The sequence below is a fragment of the Anser anser genome, assembly GCF_964211835.1.
Source record: "Anser anser genome assembly, chromosome: 4".
Lineage (NCBI taxonomy): Eukaryota > Metazoa > Chordata > Aves > Anseriformes > Anatidae > Anser > Anser anser.
The window spans coordinates 62650517-62669558 of NC_139724.1; the positions used below are offsets into that span (position 1 = coordinate 62650517).

The 19042-nt window shown below is 40.1% G+C and overlaps 1 protein-coding gene across 14 annotated transcripts in view; it reads left to right on the forward strand.

Annotated features, from left to right (window-relative positions):
* LDB2 (LIM domain binding 2) overlaps positions 1–19042 on the forward strand; it is a 218019-nt gene that overhangs the window by 66542 nt on the left and 132435 nt on the right. For all 14 annotated transcript variants that reach the window (XM_083832981.1, XM_083832984.1, XM_083832987.1 and 11 more), the window contains one exon: positions 9971–10073. In XM_083832981.1, the coding sequence (XP_083689107.1) occupies positions 9971–10073 (103 nt within the window). The remainder of the gene's footprint in view (positions 1–9970; positions 10074–19042) is intronic.

The following is a 19042-nucleotide window of genomic DNA, read 5'->3' on the forward strand; positions in this document are numbered from 1 at the left end:
CAAACATGCTGGGAATCTGTGACTGTCTTAAGCACAAGCCATCCCCACTTTGTCCATGCAGCCTGGGCTCCTGATTATTGTTTCTTCATTAATCAGGTTTGGTTGTCACGTGCCTGTTAGTGAGTGTTATGTGCTTGAGAAGGATAATGCTATACGAGTAAAACAGGGAGTGACAGAGTGATTGCAGAAAACTAAATGAAAAATGGCAATATTTGGTATGTGTTGTCTTGACTTAAGATTTCCTAATATTTCAGGTTTCTGAGGATGTATGAAGATATAGCTGAACAATTCTTCCTCTAGTTTAATTGTATGTTGTATGGGAATTTCTAATCCAAATGCAGGATAAGATAAAATGCAGGACCTGAGGGCCTTTATTGGCAACTATGGCTAGCTGGGGAGCGAACTTAGGAAGCGAGGCAAATAATCACATCTTCTTCATTTTAAACATTTCATACTGGCAGAAATCTTTAACCAGTGCTCCAACTTCTGTCTGCCACTCGGAGCTTTTTATATGAAACAGCGGGAGCCTGGCAGCCTGGAGAGCTTTGAGCGTTACGAGCTAAAAACTTGAATATCATTGATAGGTTTTCCTGCCAAGACTGTAAAAACCTAGACAACGTAGATACGGTTGTTTCACCCAGCTTTTCACTTATGTTTGTCCTTCACTCTGTAAGCTCCCAAAAGCTCAACCAGTTTTGTTACCGAATTTCAAATTCTTGGTAGGTACATAGAATAGGATTTATCTTACCTACCTTTATCCGTGTAAAAGTTACATGGCTAGACTGAACTACTCTCTCAGCTCCCTCTACAGTCATGAAGAGACAGATATCTCCAGGAGGCTTTTTATCTCATATGAATTTAGACAACTGTCTTGGGGTGAAATGAATCCCAGCCCTGTTGTCACCCTCCAGCTTTGATTTAGCTAACAGTAACAAGTTCCATTTCCATGCTGGGATTTGGAACGCCACACAGAATATTCCACCATCTGATTTTCACTGAATTTAATGGAAAATGTATGCATAAGTCTTTTAATTAGACTTGAAAATCTCAGCCTTAATGTTTGAATAAGTTTGAATCCACACACATTTGTACATGGAAAATGACAAGCAATAAATGTAGCACTATTATTTGCAAAAACCTGGGTGTCTGACAACATCAGCTGATTAGTGACCCAAAACAGGGATATGGCTGATACTAATTGTGCTGTAGTTTTGAAAATAGGACCAAGCTCGTAGATGTGCTTGTGAGTAGTAACAAAGTACAATGATTTCTTAAATACTCACCTCTTCAGTGTTCTCACTTTTTCTGACTATTTATTGCTAAAGTAGGTTTTTGTGCATGAGATTACCCGTCCTGGGACATACGATACACTGGATCTTTTCCACTTCATGTACCTTCCAAAGAATAACAGCTCTTTGGTAAGACAGAGCTGTCCAACATTGTGATATGTTCCTACCTGGTTTGCAAAGGTTAATAGGAAGCAATAATCTTTAATTAATTTGACTTACAGGCTAACAAATGCATACTTGGATCCTAGTCCAGCAAAGCATTTAAGCATATCCTTAATTTTAAAATCCTTTTGCCGAGTCTTAGCAAGAGTTTTCTCAAAGTCCCATAGGGTAGAAGGTATGTGCACGTCAATTAGACGTGTATCTCCCCACCTGTATGTCTTTTCAACCGATTTAATCTTAGTTTAGGATAAAATCTAGTCTTCATTGCAGCATTTCTTAGCCCTGTCACCACTTGATACTCCTCTAGGAAGCTGGAATGTTACGTGGAAGCATGGTTTGTTTTATCTGGGTTTTTCTTCCCGGCCTGGGCCACTAGATTTGCAAAAGAAGGCAGAAGAGCTAAAAGCAGTATGGTTTCTTAACTCAGTTGAAGAGTTATTTCTTACCTTTCAAAATGTAGTCTGCTAGACTGTAGTTCTTCAGAGGCCGAGACTTCTGAAGTCCCAGCATCATATTGTCTGCAGTCTGTGTGGAGCTCCAGTGAGATTCTGTTGAACAAAGAGGGGGCAGGAGTCCTGTCCAAAAAGGTGTCAAGGACTGCCTTTGGTGTGTTCCTGTTGTCCGTCAGTGGAGTATTTAAATGTTGTCAGTAATAGTTTCACTTTCACTGTAATAACTGATCAAGGCATTAGTGTTCACTAAATTTTAGAGCCTTGGGATTTGGTGCAGTTGAGTAGATAGACCCAGGGAGACTCTTTTACTAATGTTCCTGCGAATATGACTTTTTTATGTGCCCTCCTGACATAGGATGTTTGATGTTCTGTATTCACTGATGGCAATACTAGTTATTGCCTTTTCATTGGGATAGATGGCATAGTAGCTTCCATTTACTCATAAAGATGGAAGTAAACAAGGTAAAAAAGAAACCAGGTCAAAATGTCAGAATAAAATAAGAACATTCTTATGACTGACGGTAGTACAATAGATAATAGACACACTTAATATTCCATCTCTATAAACCATTCTCAAAGGCTGAGGCTGTGGAGCATTCTGCTGCAGAATAGAGGAGTGTAACCACAGCTCATTTTTGATAAACACGAAACTCAAGCCTGTGATTTGTCTTCAGTGATTGTGGATGAAGAATACTACTAAGGAAATGCATCTCTGTTCTCAGCCAGCTAGTGACATCCACGTCTACTGAAAAGAGGACTCAAATTTAAAATAACTTTGAATATGGATTTAGCATGCACTATATGTACAAAGGCCAAACAGATACTACACTGGGGGTAGAAGTGTCTCTTTCTGTTAACAACTGCACCGCGGTCATAATTTAGTTGTTAATGCCCAGGTTTTTTGTTCATGCAGCCAGAATATAGGTCTTGCCACTAGAGACCAAATGCAATCTTATCCCATATGCTTACAAAGGATCAAAGAGCATCCTCTGCTAGTTATTGATAATATTGCTGTGAAATAGCAAGGATGATGCCATGATGGTAATAAGGAATTGGCTGTAGAATATGTCTTTTTGAATCCAGCTTCATTGCTCTTTTTTTTTCCCCTTTCTTTCTCCTATCCATTCTCGTGTGCAAGTTCCAGGAGTAGAAATAATGAATTCAAATTACAGAAGCAGGTGAAATGACATGTTGCATAAATTAACCCTTTCTGCTTTGTCCTTCTTGCAATGTAGCATTACATTCTGCAATCTCTGTATGTTTGCTGTAGGTGAATAGCGAAACATGCACAGAGTGAATATTTTAGGATTCATTTCTCTTTTATCCACAAGCTGCAGTAAAACTGAAACAATGTCAAACAAGAGGTTTGAGATCTGGTATTCTTTTTTGATTCTATTAGGCTGAACCAGGTAACTCACTGTCTTATCTTTTCCCAACAACTGAAGTTAGAAAATCTCTATGATTTTAGGGACTCCTATTTTAAAAGGATATCCAGCTTGGAATACATGTAGCATCATGAAGTACATGTAGACGGAAAAATTGGGTGGCTTAGATGAAATGGGCTAACTGTACCTTTATAGCCGTGTGTAGGTGTAAACTGGTCTTGCTATTTGCCAGCCTAACAAGGAGTTGCCACAACTACTCTAATAAAAAGTGTCTGCTTCAGTCATATGCTAATGGCCAAATAAAAAAGAAAAGGACAACCATCCTTCCAACATAAGGAAAATACTTCTTCATATCAGTGTCAGCATATTTTGGTTAGTCTGAACCCCTGGTATACTTGCCCATTATGGACTTGCCATTTGAGAATCTAAGTGAAACTATCTCAAAATAGCATGTCTGCAAAGTTGAATTGTATGGCCAGAATCATTACAGTATATTGGTTTTGCTGTAGTGATGCTGATTCCTAGATTTCCAGGCTCAGAGTACATCAAGAAAACTGCATTAATCAATTTGCATATTTTGCAAGGCCTCACCCCCCACCGCTATTTTTTGGTGTTTCTCTCATTTTCATCTCGAATCAAATAATTAATGGTTGATTTTCACAGTTTCCCATTAAGCAAACAAGCCATTACTGCTTTCTTCCTTTTTTTTTTTGTTGCCTCGTAGCATAGTGGTTGGTATTGCAAGCATTACAGGCAATAAAAAGAGGATCATCAATGTATTATGAAATTCCATTGAATCTGTAAGAGTAGCTTTCTGTTATGAGCCTTTTCCCGTAATTCCACTGAATTCTTAAAGTTATTTCAGATTTACATGAGAAGTAGAGACCTTGCCCCCATTTTGCACTGGAGTCAGTCTCTCTGCTGCAGTACTGCTGTGTGTGTTTGTTGCAGGCCTATATTCTGTCTTTTCAATAAAACAGAAACTTGGTCTTGTTTCTTTACTGTACAAACTAAGATAAGTTCCAAAATGGAATGTAAACAATAATTTAATTAATTAATAAGCAAGCTGAAGAAACTGATATGTTTTGAGCACTGAGTAGAGTTTTGGCAAGAAGTTGGAAGTATGTAATGGAACAGAAAACTACTCATGACCAAAGCCAAGTCTTAAAATCTTTCTGCCAGTTTTACTACACATTGTTTGAGAGATGGCATACAGCCACACTAGTAAGTGAAATAAAAGCAAGCAACACCATTAAAACTGTGAATATGTGTGAAATAACAAATGGAAATAATAGAGTCGGGCATTCCTGGCTGGGGGAAGGGAGCCGGAGATTCTGTAGGATACCATTAGTTGCAAGACTAAAGATGTCTTTAATGCTATCTAAAACATGCTTCATGTTTCAGATAAAATAAATAAGATGGAATAACAAATGCAAAAGCAACAGGAGTAGTCCTCACATACTAGCCCAGGGCAACCAAATTAGTCCTCTATTTGCACTTTTTTCACAGCTGTACGAGGTACCACATATTGCTAGGAAAGATAACTGAATGTAAGATGGGTGTGCATCATCTTGTACCTGCATGATCACAGACAGTCATTTGACCATGTAGATTTAGCAACCATTTACTGTACATGACTAATCCACTTTCACTTTGTTCAGACTATTGCCAAGAAAATCAGTTTAAGAATCAAAAGTATTCTGTACAGAATTTATATAAACAGAAAAACAAAACAAACTATGCCTGATCATAAAAATATTGTGCATTGCAGGGCCAGACCTACAGATCTGTACTCAAATGTCAAAATGTATAAAATTAAGATATATATGTCCCTGTTAATTTGTTGCTCCTGTGAATTTATATGAGAACCTTAAATATGTTGGGTAGATTCAAGACGAGTCTAATTTAAAGCTAATGGGAAAAGTTATTGGTTTCTCGTATTCTGGCATTTTATTTTTAATGGTCTGTCAGTGTGCTCTGAGTATAAACATTAGTGTCAGAATTTTTATGATACTTTATCTTGTGAGTTTCATAATTTGTAATGGCGGTGCAGCTTTTACAGGTGTATTTAATGGTAAAATCTTATCTTGAACTGCATTTTAAAAAGCTCAAGTGTAGTTTGATTCACTGGGAATGGGGGGGAAGAGTGGAATAACATTCTTTCCTTGGGGAGACAGCAGTTTCCTCGTGCAGCATTAACTTGAAAGAATATGAGAAGCGTGTACGTTGCCAACAGGCATGTGGACGTATAGAGTTCTGAAAATAGTAAGTGTCAATAGGGAAGGGTTGCAGGTGCCAGAAGAAAAATGTAAGCTCCCAAGGGCACTATCTCTTTTTATTTTTGCCTTGTCCGATGCCAAGCCACAGAGGTTGGCGTTTAAAATTCAGTTCTTCCCTAAAAAGTGATTATGTAGAAAAGGTCCCATTTCAGAACAGATGTGCTTCCTGTGTGCATTCAGAATCACATTTATTGGTTTTCATGACTGACTTTTTCATATACTATTTACACCTGCTATACGTTGTGCAACCAAAAGCAATGTGAGGGAGAAAACAGAAGTCTGCCTGAGATCCATAGGCAATGTGGCTAACACAGACCTGGGCATCAGCTCATCTTGGTAATGTGGCAGTGGCTCTTTCCCTTCTGCAACACACTAGGCTAGAGGCTTGTAACAGGGGATTATACCACCTAACCCACAGTGGTAGCAAACCAAGTCATATTTTCTCTCCCATTCCTGCTAGCCACAGAGAAGTGATCACTCTCCACTTTATACCAGCCTCTTCACGTGGTTGAAGACTGTCATCACATTCCCTGCGATCTTCTTTCTGACACTAAGCACAACCCGGTCCTTAAGTCTTTTGGGTTTTGTTTACCTCCATTTGTCTTTAAACTCTGTGATTCCTGTTGTTCTCAGCTAAATTCCTAAAATTAGTCCTTTAAGAGTGGGTGGCCCAGACCTGGACACAGTGCACCAGAAGTGGATGGTCTGTTCCAGCTGAAGTCTTTCCAGGGATGTGCTTGTTTGAATGGAAGAGAACTATATCTGAGACATTTCCTTTACTTGCAAGAGCAACAGTTTGCTGACATATTTCCTGTGTGATTTGGACCATTTTCTACAGTACTGCTTAGCCATTTATTTCCCATTTTGTATTTGTGCTTTTGTCACTTTTCTTTATTGAATTTCATCATCTTCGTTTCAGAAAATTTCTGCAATCTATCAAAATCATTTTGAATTTTAATTCTGCCCTGCAGAATTATCTGCATCCTCTCCTGAGCTTGGTTTCAGGTGTTGACTTTTTACATGAACTCCATTCTGCCTTCCAAGTCATTAAACAAAAATAAAGGAATTTGGAGAAAATGCCATAGGCTCCATTGGCCTTATATTCCAGTTGCAAGATCTATTTTGGTTCAGCAATCACCATCACAGGCAAGAAGAAAAGCCTCATTTGGCTTGCAGACTCTAAATCACATAAGTGTATAAGGTGTAAAGAAGAACCCAGCTTGACTCTCAGATCACACAGTGAATATGTGGGACTATTAGATGGAGGGGGAAAAAGAACATCATTGTACTTCAAATCTGATTACATTTGCCAAAGAAATCAGAGTCAGGAAAAAATATCGAAACCCTAGGATTCCATTTACTTGGAGACTCTATTCAGAGTTGAGCCATGCTTCAAATTACAAATAATACTGGGGGTGGAGGGGATCAGGAGGAACAATGACAGTTGTGGCAGAAGACATTTTGCTGCTTGGGTAGCTGGAGACATCAGCGTGGCATCTCCACTCCCAGCTCAACTCTCAGGCTGTCTCTGCCCTCTTCTCTCCTTTGACCCATTCCGTAAGTTTATTTTAATACAAAATATTTTTTAAAGTATTAATTTTTTTTTGTTATGTTTAGGCCATTATTTCAATGTTTGAGCGTGTGAGTGCACTACGTGAAAGGGAGGTTGCCATGGTAATTTCTCATTATTGTTGAATAGAAAAATAATTACTCTGGCAAAATCCCCCGTAACCTGTCAGAGCATAAGTTAAAGATGCCTGGGGGCAGCCTTGCCTTCGCCATCCCCTTTTTGCAAGAAAAAGGGGATGATTTTTTTTTTTATTCTTTTTTTTTTTTTTTTCCATAATATCTGGATCCTTTTTCAGTTTGGCTAGGGGACACCTCATTTGGTTTTATTCACCATTTGGCTGTGAGAGTAGTTGGGCCCACCTGTGACAGGAGTGGAGAGGAGAATTAATCAGCAGAGCATACCCAAGCTTGACAGAGGATTTATTTTTTATTTTTTTTATTTTTGGGAGGGGGGGGTGAAGTTGTTGTTGGTGGTGGTATATTTTCTGTTTTTTCTTCTTTCTGACATAAAGTATGCAAAAACATGAGATAAAGACCTTGGACAGTATTCAAGCTGTGACAGAGTCTGGATATTTCATTTATCCAGGGAGAGGATCCACAGTAATTCAGTCTCCACGTTTTCCTAGCCCTCAGACTTCTTGGAAGCAGGCGTGCGTGCAAATATGTGTGGTTTTGAGGTGAGGCCCCGCACTCTCCCAGTTCCTCTCTTCATTTCCTATGTGCATGTGCATCCTGACGATGTGATGCATCGCTTGCGCCTCTCACATCATTGGAAATCTCACGAGTAGCTCAGCTGATACCGAGCTGTTGAGGTACTAAGAATTTCCCCACGGCGGATCTACGAATGTTGCGTGTGCCATCGCTGAAACCCCTTACTCCCCTCGCCTTTTGCTGGGACAAGAAGCCCGTCAGGGAGGTAAAGCAGTACTACAGCCGCTCTTGTGGCAAATGGCCGAGTGCGGTGGCGGCGCACTGTTACCAGTGGAGGGGCTGGTGATGGCCCCGCCAGGCTGTCACGAGGGCTGGGTGCTAGGTACCGGTTACTGGGCTTGTGTGGAACACCCGTATGTTCCTCACCCACCCTGGTGGCACCTGAGGGAATCAGTGCAGCAGCAGCTGCATGTGGAGGCACCCAGCAGGGGCTGGGCTAGATGATCTCCAAGGCTCCCTTCCAAGCCAAACCGTTCAGCGATCAGGTGGGCGCTAGCACAGGGGAAAGGGCAGAAGCTCTGCCTGAGAGCAGGCTGCCGGGATGTGGGGACACTTTTGGTATCTCCTTTTGTGGCTGAATTCTTGAGCAATGCAGCTCGCTGTCTGGCTGCCTGCCGCTGAGGGGGCTGAGGCTTGGGGAGGAAGGCGAGCTACAGGCCCTGAACCGGCCAGGAAATCTCCTGGGGGTCTCTGTAGGAGCTGTGGTGCGAAAATGTGTCCTCACCATTTCTCTGCTGGGCATTCGACAAAGATCAAAGCAAAGTAGTGGGGCAGTAAAGCCTCTGCTCAGCAGTTTGGAGTGAAATCCAGTAATAACATCTTGTGGAGAGATGGGAACAGAACTGAAAACATCACAGAGTTATTTCTCTGCATGTGTGCATACAATGAAAGTGATAGATGCATATTTTGTCTGAAATTGGCATTTTCTCTCTCTCTCTCTTTTTTTTTTTTTCCTACAAAGGTAACAAATGTTTTCTGGCTTAGTTAAACATTGCTCAGGTATTAAGAGGTGCTTCTTGCTCACTGTGTTGGATGAAGCTGGCCTTGCACACCAGCAGGACTGCTGCAGTGAGGGGCAATGAGGAGTGTGTCTGCAGCATCCGCACAAGTGCATTTCCAGCTCTGTCGCTGATCTTGTGAGCTGCAAGTGATTTAAATCTTAGGGCTTTAGAGGAGCAGAAGGTACCACACCAAAGATTTCAAGCCCAGTTAATAAATATGTCCATAGTTTTTAAATTAAACAATTTGTGGATTCTGTTGTTGTTTGACTTCTGTTAAAAAACACCCTGCAAACTGAACCACTTACAGAGGTGCTCGACATGGAAGTTTGAAAGATGTTAATCACCCAAGTCTGAAAATGCCTTGTTCAGTCATCCAAGGCAACAACCACCATAGTGGTGCACTGGTATATGTTTTACGTTGGACGCTATATTAATATTTGTTATTAATTGTTATGTTCCATAATTATTATGTTCCAACTATGTGAATTACTGCAAGACTATGTATACACAGGTCATTTAAAATATTGTTTTCACTTCATGTATCACACTGAAAAGTAAAGATTTCTCACAACAATTACATTTAAGTAACTAGCTGGTATTTAATTAACCTGCAGTAGCATTGTGATTATATTAAATGCATTGGAGGGGAATGGCTATTATATTTAGTTTCTAAATAACTTTCTTGTCAAGTCATGCTGATAATCGGGTTATGTAGCATTATAGAATTAAGTACTGAGGTTTTTTCATGATTAGGACCAAGCATTTGAGATACACGGCCTAGAAAAAGGGGGAAAAAGTCATAATTGCTTTATTTGCAACTGATTTATAAAAGCATTTAAGAAGAACATGTATTTATGAGAATGAAAGTTATTGCATAGTTAGTAAACGGACAAAATGGAAGGCAGTTTATAGTATAATAAAAAACCAAACATTTCTGCTCTTTTCTTAATTAGAACTAGAACCTTATCTAAGAACATCAGTTTGAAATATCATATAGACATCTACACCCCAAAATCAGGGCAAGATGTGCAAACTGTTGTGATCCTTTGGAATTTCTTTAAAAAAAAGCTTAAAATATTTCCATTTTGCCTCCTGTTAAGTGAATGATCTGTTGCTTCCTAGGATAGTGACAACCTCTGGTGGGATGCCTTTGCAACTGAATTTTTTGAAGATGATGCAACCTTAACCCTTTCATTTTGTTTGGAAGATGGACCAAAGCGATACAGTAAGAGATACATTTTTTGTTATAATTTTAAGTCTAAGTTTCTAAACACATTTTATCTGTAAAAGACAGATATAAGCCTGGCAATGAAAACATCACTTGTTTGTATTCAGTGACCATCAAGTTCCATTAGAGAATTACATGTGTTGGGATTTTTTTTTTTTTTTGGTGAAATTCCTCTGAATTTTACTACAGGAAAATAAATTATTTCCTAGTGGAACAGGGAACGCATACAATATAACCTTTGTATTTTTTTTTAATTAATTTGCTTTGGCTGTGCTTGCACTCTTTGTTAATTTGGTTTCCACAAACACTCAAGTGTTGAGTCCTGTGGGCAAAAATATTCACAGAAAGGGAACTTTGCAGCAATTCTCAGTATTGTTGCTGGAAGGGCTTCCAGATTTAAACAGGGACCAGAAAAAATACCGAAAGATATATCCTTGGTGGTGTAGATAATCATTATTCCATCAGCTGCGTGGGTCTGTGCTGTTTGCACACATTAAGGACCTGCTGTTGTTATTGTCTGAACAATCAAAGCTACGCAGTAGAAGTCTAGAATACTCTCAATCAAGCACTAAATGCAAGCGTGAATAAAGTGAAGCAGCGAATAAATCTGATGGCATTGGTATCCATTGCCCACATATTCTAAGCAGGAAAAAGGGGTAAAATTCATTGAACAAATTGTTTGAAGTGAATAATTCACTCAGCTTTAGCACTAAGCAACAGAGAGAGAAGTAAACGTTGAAAAACTGCATTGCCAATTGTTTCGCTCCATTCCGAGTGACCCCTGCTTCACAGTGACAGCTTGTGCTCTGTGCTTAATGCGCTGAATCCTGCGAGGTTCTTATTTTTCTTGAGAATGACTGATTGTCAGTGTATCACTCACATACTTCTAATTCCTTTTATCAATTATCTCAGGTATTTATTTGACAAGTGTTACCTTCTCCTGGAGAAAAAATAACAGCCACTTTGAACGCACGTTCTGGGATTACTGTTGACAGAATTACCGTTTCTTGCCTTTCAAAGCAAGTGATAACTCTGTAAAGGTCCTCAAATTACAGCCTATAGCAATGTTGGTAACAGCTGATCTGTCCTGATTAGGTTGAGTCAACTTGTCAGATATCAGATTTGCTAGTTGTGTTATCAGTCCAGAAGGCACAGATACATCAGCAAAAAAGCAATTAATGTCCAGTTAGATATGAGGGAGTTGTGTTTCTGGAAAACAGTGCTACATATGAAAGAATTTGTCAAAGAGTAAAATATTCCTGTTGTCACAAACGCTTGATAAAGGTTGTGCTATCTGGAACGGGGCTAGTTTGGTACAGGGCAATACCGTGATTCTTAGCCTTGCTGCTGAAATGTGACTGAAAGATCAAATTACTGTGGGCATGCTTGTAAAAGCAACTACTGCACATGATTTTTCTCTGGTTTTAATTTCCGACCTCTGCACAAATGGCTGTTGCTTTTGGTGTTACTCTCAGCATCTGGAATTAAAGCTCAGCTTACGAGTCTTTCTGTTCATTCACACTTCCCTTCCTTCATTAGCAAACACTTATTTGATTCTGAAGGAGGGTATTACTGACGCTGACACGAGCAGTGTTGCAGTATATTCATGCTACGGAGAGGATGCCTGAGCTGTTCTGGGCTGGGGGCTTCCCTTGTTGTGGGGACAGGGGCTGTGGCAGGGCACTGGGTGCCGGGTTGTGCGAGGCCTGCTCACAACTCTGGGGCTGCTCAGGCAGGGCACGCAGTGGTGGCTGCGTGTTAAAAGCAGCCCTCTGTTCCTACCAGTGAAATTCGCGTCCTGAAATGTGTCTGGGAGCCAAGACCAGAGCAGTCTGCTCCCCTTTTGGTGCAAACATCGGCAGAAGGTTGCTTCTGCCAGCAGCAGGCCCTTGCTGAGCACAGAGGCCTAATGGAGGGCTCCGTTCTCCTGCCCAAAACACGTGCACGCTCAGCCCTGAGCAAGGGGGGCTCAGCACCTCCCAGGGACTATAATGCCACCCAGTCGCTCCACTCCATGTGCACAGTGATATTTCTGGCCAGAAAGCCATGACTTCTGTTATATGTGGGGTTTTGGATGAGATGAAACAGAAGCGCCAGGTCTGCACCACTCCGGTCCTCAGCAAGACCCCTGCCTCCTCACCCCAACACGCACTCCCTTTTGTATTTAGTGGGCATTCAAACATCAGAGCTGGCTGTGAGGGAAGAGAGAAGACAAATTGTTTGCTCTTACTCTTGAAGGCACAAACAGTAATGGAGGGAACCAAGATTAGACCTTAGGAAAGAGAAATAGGCATCTGTTGAGAAGTCATTTATAGAGTTGAAATTGATGAAGGATGCCGACCTCTTGCCTTCGCTCCAGGATTCAGCTCAAAATTGCCTTCCTCTGTCTTGCTTCAATCTGTGAGGTATTTGCTTACATCTTTGACATCGGTTGTGGCTGGCACCTCATTTTCTTTCCTGTGGGAAATGGTTTCCTGCTTTGGGGGACTAAAATAGTCTCTTCTGGAGCGAACAAATTCCAGAAAAAGAGCGACTTGTTGTGGGGGAGGGAGGAATACGTCAGGGAAGGACAAATAGTTTTGGCCACAATTTCTTCTGGGTTATGGCAGTTCTCAGCCCTTATGTTCCTTGTTCTCAGGTACTATCCGAATATTCCCTGAAACAGTCAGAAATGAGGAGAAGCATGGGCTGTCCTCCCTCTGCCCCAGCTTCCTTCTCCGAAGCTCCCAAGAGTGTTGTGGGAGGCTGCTGGGAACCTGCAGGTTCCCTCCTGCTCTTCTCCAATTCCACCTGACGTCCCTAGACCCTTCTCAGGGGCTTCTTTTCCCTGCTAGCTTTAAACTTTTCTTTTCCAAACACTCCCTGAGATTTCTATCGCAGCCGCCCCGGGCCTTTTTTCCCAGTTGGGTCTCTGTGGGCTCTGCTGGTACCTGGACGGCTCAGTCCTGCAGCCATGTTCAGAGCACATGTATCAGGCCTGTAAATCGTTGTTTGCATAGTGTTAAGATCTCTTAAACATACTTTTACTCGTCTACTTTTTAATGTTAAATATATGCTTGTGTCCACGAAAACGTGAGTAAATGTAAGTGCTGTAAACTCACTGGTTTGTTTGTTTCTTTGTTTTTTTTTTTTTGTCTCAGAAAATGAAGCTGCTTATTTGATTTCATGGCCCCAAACTAAGGCTTTATGAAAAATACCAAGTATTTTTAGGCTTACCTTTCAATTACCATGTTTTACAGCACCTCTCTCTATACTGAGAAAAGCAGTTTTCTTCCCTTTTCTAGTCTCATTTTTGGGTCTGCGAGGTTTCTATGCAACTCTCAGCCCTAGGATTCTTCAATTTGTAGGGGAAAATAGAAATGGGTCAGAGTGGGGATTTTAAGTCACTGGGTGAGGTTTACTTTACTTTGCACCAGACAGCACTGTGTACTGATACTCAAGCAAGCTTTAAATGTGCCCGCATAACTGTATGGCACAGCATGTAAAGATGCTTACTTATGCCCTTGGAGGAGTAGAGGTCTGTTAGTTCAGTGATCCACCAGCGCTAATTAATTTGATTGCCAGGTTTGTTAGACCTAGACCAGTTATCTTTGCAGAACATAATTCTGCCTCGTATAGGTGTGCACTTGAAAGCCCAGCTCAACTTTTCATGCAGAGCTTCTGTGTCAGACCTGAGATCACTGCTGTGCCCATCTTTGCAGCTCTTTTTGTTTCTTCAGTGTTTTAATTCTGTAGATGCAAGAACTTTGTCTTCTCCAATTCCTCCTCCCTCGTACAGCATTCCAGAAAGAAGATACCATCTTCTTTCAAACATCTGCTGAAAATGTATGTTATTTCCCTGCTTGCTTACACCCGTGAGCTATTCTTTCGGTCTGCTATTATCTATGAACCCTACTGATATGTTATTAAATTCTATGTTGAAATTGAGTTTTAATGAGAAACGCTTCAGAAAATAAAGATATATTTGAATACAACAAAGGTGTAAATGATGTGTGTTTCCCCCAGTCTGGCTTTTTGGCTACAGTGAGACAGAGAGAAAGATCACACATTCCAATGCCTAAAGACAGGGAAAGATTCCCAAAACCAGAGAGATGCTGCCTGTTTTAAACTGCATTGAATTATATTCAACAGAAACTTAACTAGTAAACCTGTGAAATTCATTTTGGTGACAGTGGAAAGAAATTTGCGTTGATTTATTTTGCTCTGGTTTATTGGGTCAAGATTTAAATAGGATTTTAAAAAAATAGAAAGAAAATATGCCTAATGAAGCGTATTTTTTTTCCTGGTTGTGGATAAAACATATTCGTTTCCTGTTAAGAGCCTTCTATCCCTGTAAAAGAGTAAATACTAGACTCTGATCCATTGTTGCCCAGGTTCTTTGTTTCTTAGAGACAAAATATTTCCAGAACAGATAAGAGAAACAAGTTTGATTGACAGCTCTTAGCAGAGTCTCATCAGCTGCTGTGCTGACAGCCTGGTGATGCGCACTGTGCTGATGTGGTAGGGACTGACAGCTGATTGACAGCCCAAGACTGTGGAGACAGGAAAGATGAAGCATGCTCAGTAAGAATAATGTGCAGTGTTTATGCAGCACTGCAGAGAATAGGAGCTAGAAAGTTAACTCTTTCAGAGCAGAGCGCCACTGTAACGCCTAATGCACATAGTTGCCACTGTACAGAAAATTAGAGCTTGTCTACATTTCTGTTCTCTTCACTAAACGCTGTCTGCTCGTGGAAGAGCTCTGCGCTGCGAGGAAGCAAAAGCACGAGTTGTCACGTTTGTAGCTGTAAAAAAAATTCACGTATGGTAGGTATGATGGAGTCTTCCAAAGGGATTTACTTTAGGTATAGAAGGTGTTGAGAATTTCAGGCGCTTGTTAAGGGCTTCCATCACCAAATTTTATATGCCGTTGCATAATGTTACACAGCAGAAATTTCAGAAGGAACAAGTTGAGCTCTTTTGCTCTGTGTAGTCCTAGAGAAATATGAAGTGGTTTCACTCTTGTTGTCGCTCTGAATCTGTAGATGATAATTGGATATACATTTTGTGTTATAATTCCTACTGCAGTTTGGGTTTGGAATGTACCATGTAGCTACACCATGCTCTGCATTTCATGCACTTACTGGTTGTTTTCCGTTTGGTGCATGAACCCTTGATTTTTCTTCATTTCTTGATTTTTGATAACTGGAAAGTTAAAAGTGGAGTTTGGTAGGCAATAATTTCAGAGCACAGTGAACGGTGGGCCAAGTGTTAAAATCTTTGGCTTTAAAGGGCTTATCTAGGTTTGTCTTTGTGCCTTAGGAATATGGTACATAGATGTACCTTAGACTTTACTACAAATTACTTTGTGAATACACAGCAAGTGAGCTGCAACAAATTCATTCTACCTTTGTCCTTGCTTACAGCGTGTGATGTACGGGTAACTTGAAGACCTTTGTCGGATAACTTCTGCTGGTGTAATTGTGGAAAGCTATGTCTGGTGGGCTTTTCTTACAAGCAAGGAACATAGTTTGGGAATAAACAGCAAAAGTTCACCACACATTACACACTTGCTTAGCTATTGTCGGAAAGATTGTTTTGAGAGGCTAGCATACTACTTTATCACCCCAGGTTTCTGTAAAACTGTCGTCTAGCTTCTCTCACATAACTCTTACAAAGAAAATTAAATTTGTCAAGAGAAACAGGTCGTAGTATTTCCAGGTACATACTCCTTTTCCTTCTCTCTTTCTTTCTCTCTTTCTTTCTCTCTTTCTTTCTCTCTTTCTTTCTCTCTTTCTTTCTCTCTTTCTTTCTCTTTCTTTCTCTCTTTCTCTCTTTCTCTCTTTCTTTCTCTCTTTCTCTTTCTTTCTCTCTTTCTCTTTCTTTCTTTCTCTCTTTTTCTTTCTTTCTTTCTCTCTCTCTTTCTCTCTCTCTCTTTCTTTCTCTCTTTCTCTCTTTCTTTTTCTTTCTTTTTCTCTCTTTTTCTCTTTCTCTCTCTCTGTTTCTTTCTCTGTTTCTTTCTTTCTCTTTTTCTCTTTCTTCCCTTCTTCCCTTTCTTCCCTTTCTTCCCTTTCCTTTCTTTTCCTCCTTCCTTCCTTCCTTCCTTCCTTCCTTCCTTCCTTCCTTCCTTCCTTCCTTCCTTCCTTCCTTCCTTCCTTCCTTCCTTCCTTCCTTCCTTCCTTCCTTCCTTTCAATTTTTTCTTTCTTTCTTTCTATTTTTTCTTTCCTTCCCCCAGAGAAATCCCAGTCATCAAACATGATTTAAGCATTCAGGTACAACACAGTAAATTGACCTATCTTAGTAAGTGAGACAGATTATTCTATGTGACTGCCTGGTCTTCATCTATGTATCCCACTCTCCCACTCTCTTTTTTTTTTTTAATCTGTTTCACCTTCACAATTTGTCTGCAGTGCTTTTGAGTTTAATTTCAGGACACAGACGAAAACTTCGTTAAAATCAGGTCTAGCAGGTCCACAAGTGCTGGTGGATCACCACTAACTCCTTCACCCAGTAGTTAATGATCTCTAGTTGATAATTCCTTCTTAAAATTGGTGTTTAAGCATTTCTCAATCCAATCTACATATTCTCTGTATATTACTAATTTTGTGCATGACAGGTGTCTGTGTGTATTAGCCCTATGCACTTATCCTTATCACCCAAACTTGTGTAAGCTCATCGAAGAATAAAATCAAATTTGTTTGACAAGACCTGTTTTACATAAAACCATGTTGACTAGCATTAATTACATCCCTTTCACTTCAATCTTTGTCAGTGCAATCCTGTACATTTTTTTAAATCTATTTCATCTGGGTTGATATCTAGCTAGTGAGTGTATTATGTTATACCATTACCTGAGTGTCTAGTGTCCCTTCTCCCATATCAGCCCAACAGTAATACCTTTTTTTTGAATTTCCTCAGTAATTTTTTATTTTAATTTAATTTAATTTTTTATTTAGGCATCAGATAAAAACAAACAAAACTCTTAGAACTGCTAATCATAAAACATTTTCTTTGAAGAGATGCTGTTTAAGATCCTACTTATCTGCTGATGGACAAGGAAGCACTCGTCATCTCAAGATCAACATTCTTTCCAAAAGCAAAACAAAAACACTTTTTAAAAACAATAGATGTTGCTGTTAACACATTTCCTGTTTCCACGTTAATTGTTTTGAATATAATTCAAAAAATGTATTTATTTTCTTTATTCCATACAGTCATGAATTTTTCATTGCCATCTTCAGCATTTCATTCTAATATTTTATGTTTTAGAGCATGTTTATCCAGAATGCTTTCACTTTTTTTTTGTTTGCTTTTACTTTCTATATTCATCCTAATTATCAGATTTTTTTTTCCTTCTAAGTATTGTCTTCACTTTTCTACTAACTCTTTAGTTACAGTTGTTTTCTTTCTGACAGTATCGTTGTAGCTTTTGGATATCTTATCAAGTATGTTTAACAGATTCCTAATTTCATGCATACTTTTTATCCATATTCTGTCCTAGCCAGTAGAGCTTTGCAAAATGCAGTATTTTGAAGCACCAACTGCATCTCTCCAACTGGGATTGCCTTTTCTTTGTCTCTCCTGAATGCATGCTTTGGATGGCATTTGTACAGACACGTGGTCCAATTGGAGAGTGCCCGGAGGAAAGCAAAAGTCTTGAAAATAAATTTATTGAGAAAAAATAAAGAATTGGAGTTGTTCAGTCTATAGAAGAGAAGACATGGGAAAAAAGATAGCGGGAAATGGGACATAATAACAGCACCCGTAAAGGAAAGGCAAGTGGTCTATTTCCCTACCCATGATGAGCAGAATCGATGCTGGCTTTAAATTGCTTTAAAAAAAAAGTCCATCGAGATGTTAGTTCCTTCTGGTAGGAAACATGAGGCGCAGGAAGAGATTTGCCTGGGGAGGCTGTAGAGCCACCAGTAGCCCTGGCTCAGGGATGCCCTGTAGTTGCTGCTCCCTAAGCAAGCGCCGGCCCCCAACCCGCTCTTCAGCTCAGTCTCGGCCCTCAGTTCCGAAATGATTTTCTCATCTTGGGTGCTAAACTTTTTGTCATTAAAAACACCCTTCTATTTCTCTTTTTTTTTTTGCAATATGAATAATGTTTTTCTAATACTGCTGGCTATGCAAGACTTCCTGCATGAATCTTCCACTGATTTCCTTCATAACACGCATTTTTCTTTTTCTACGTATTACTGCCAGGCGCTGAAGGACTAATTCCTTCTGCTTGCTGATTTGCGATTTACAGCTCTGAAATAGACCTTCACCTGTACCCACTGCAGGCTCATTAGTAAACACAATGCTCCTGCCTCTGCTTTTGAGTTATCAATACCTCTAAAATACAAAAGTACCTTTTTTTTGGCTGTGAGGGTACAGCCATGTGCGTGTGTGCACATGCACGCATGTACACACACACACACAAAAGCTCCTTTAGGTGCCCTTTGGAAGGGTCTGTCATGAGAACTGTCCTATCAGCCACTTGTAATGACACTGATTTCAAATATCGTGCAATGGGTATCCCAATCTCTTCTCCTCGTTGCTAAGCATGTTACACAAATGAACGTCACAGACCCAATGTCTGTACAGTGGCACCTGGGAAAGAGCTGCTGAACCCCTGATGCGAATATTGCACAGTTGTATATAGCCTCTAATTGCAATGACACGCAGAAATCCCAGTCAGTCAGATTGATTCTGTTGCTGTATAAACAGATTAAGTGATAAGCCCTCTTTGGGAGAAATCATAATAGAATCGGACACGATACATTATAGGAACCTAGGGTCCATTCGTAGAGCAAAGAAATAAAGCAAAATTAACATGAGAGAACCATGGTGATTTATGTTTTTTTTCCCCTGCCCAATACTAATAAACCCTTTGTTGTGACTGGCTTTTGTTCACCCATGTGGTCCAAAGCATGTAGCATTCAGGTCTTTCTCTCTGCTGTAGGCAATGCTAATAAAATGCTGGAAATACATGCAACATGGT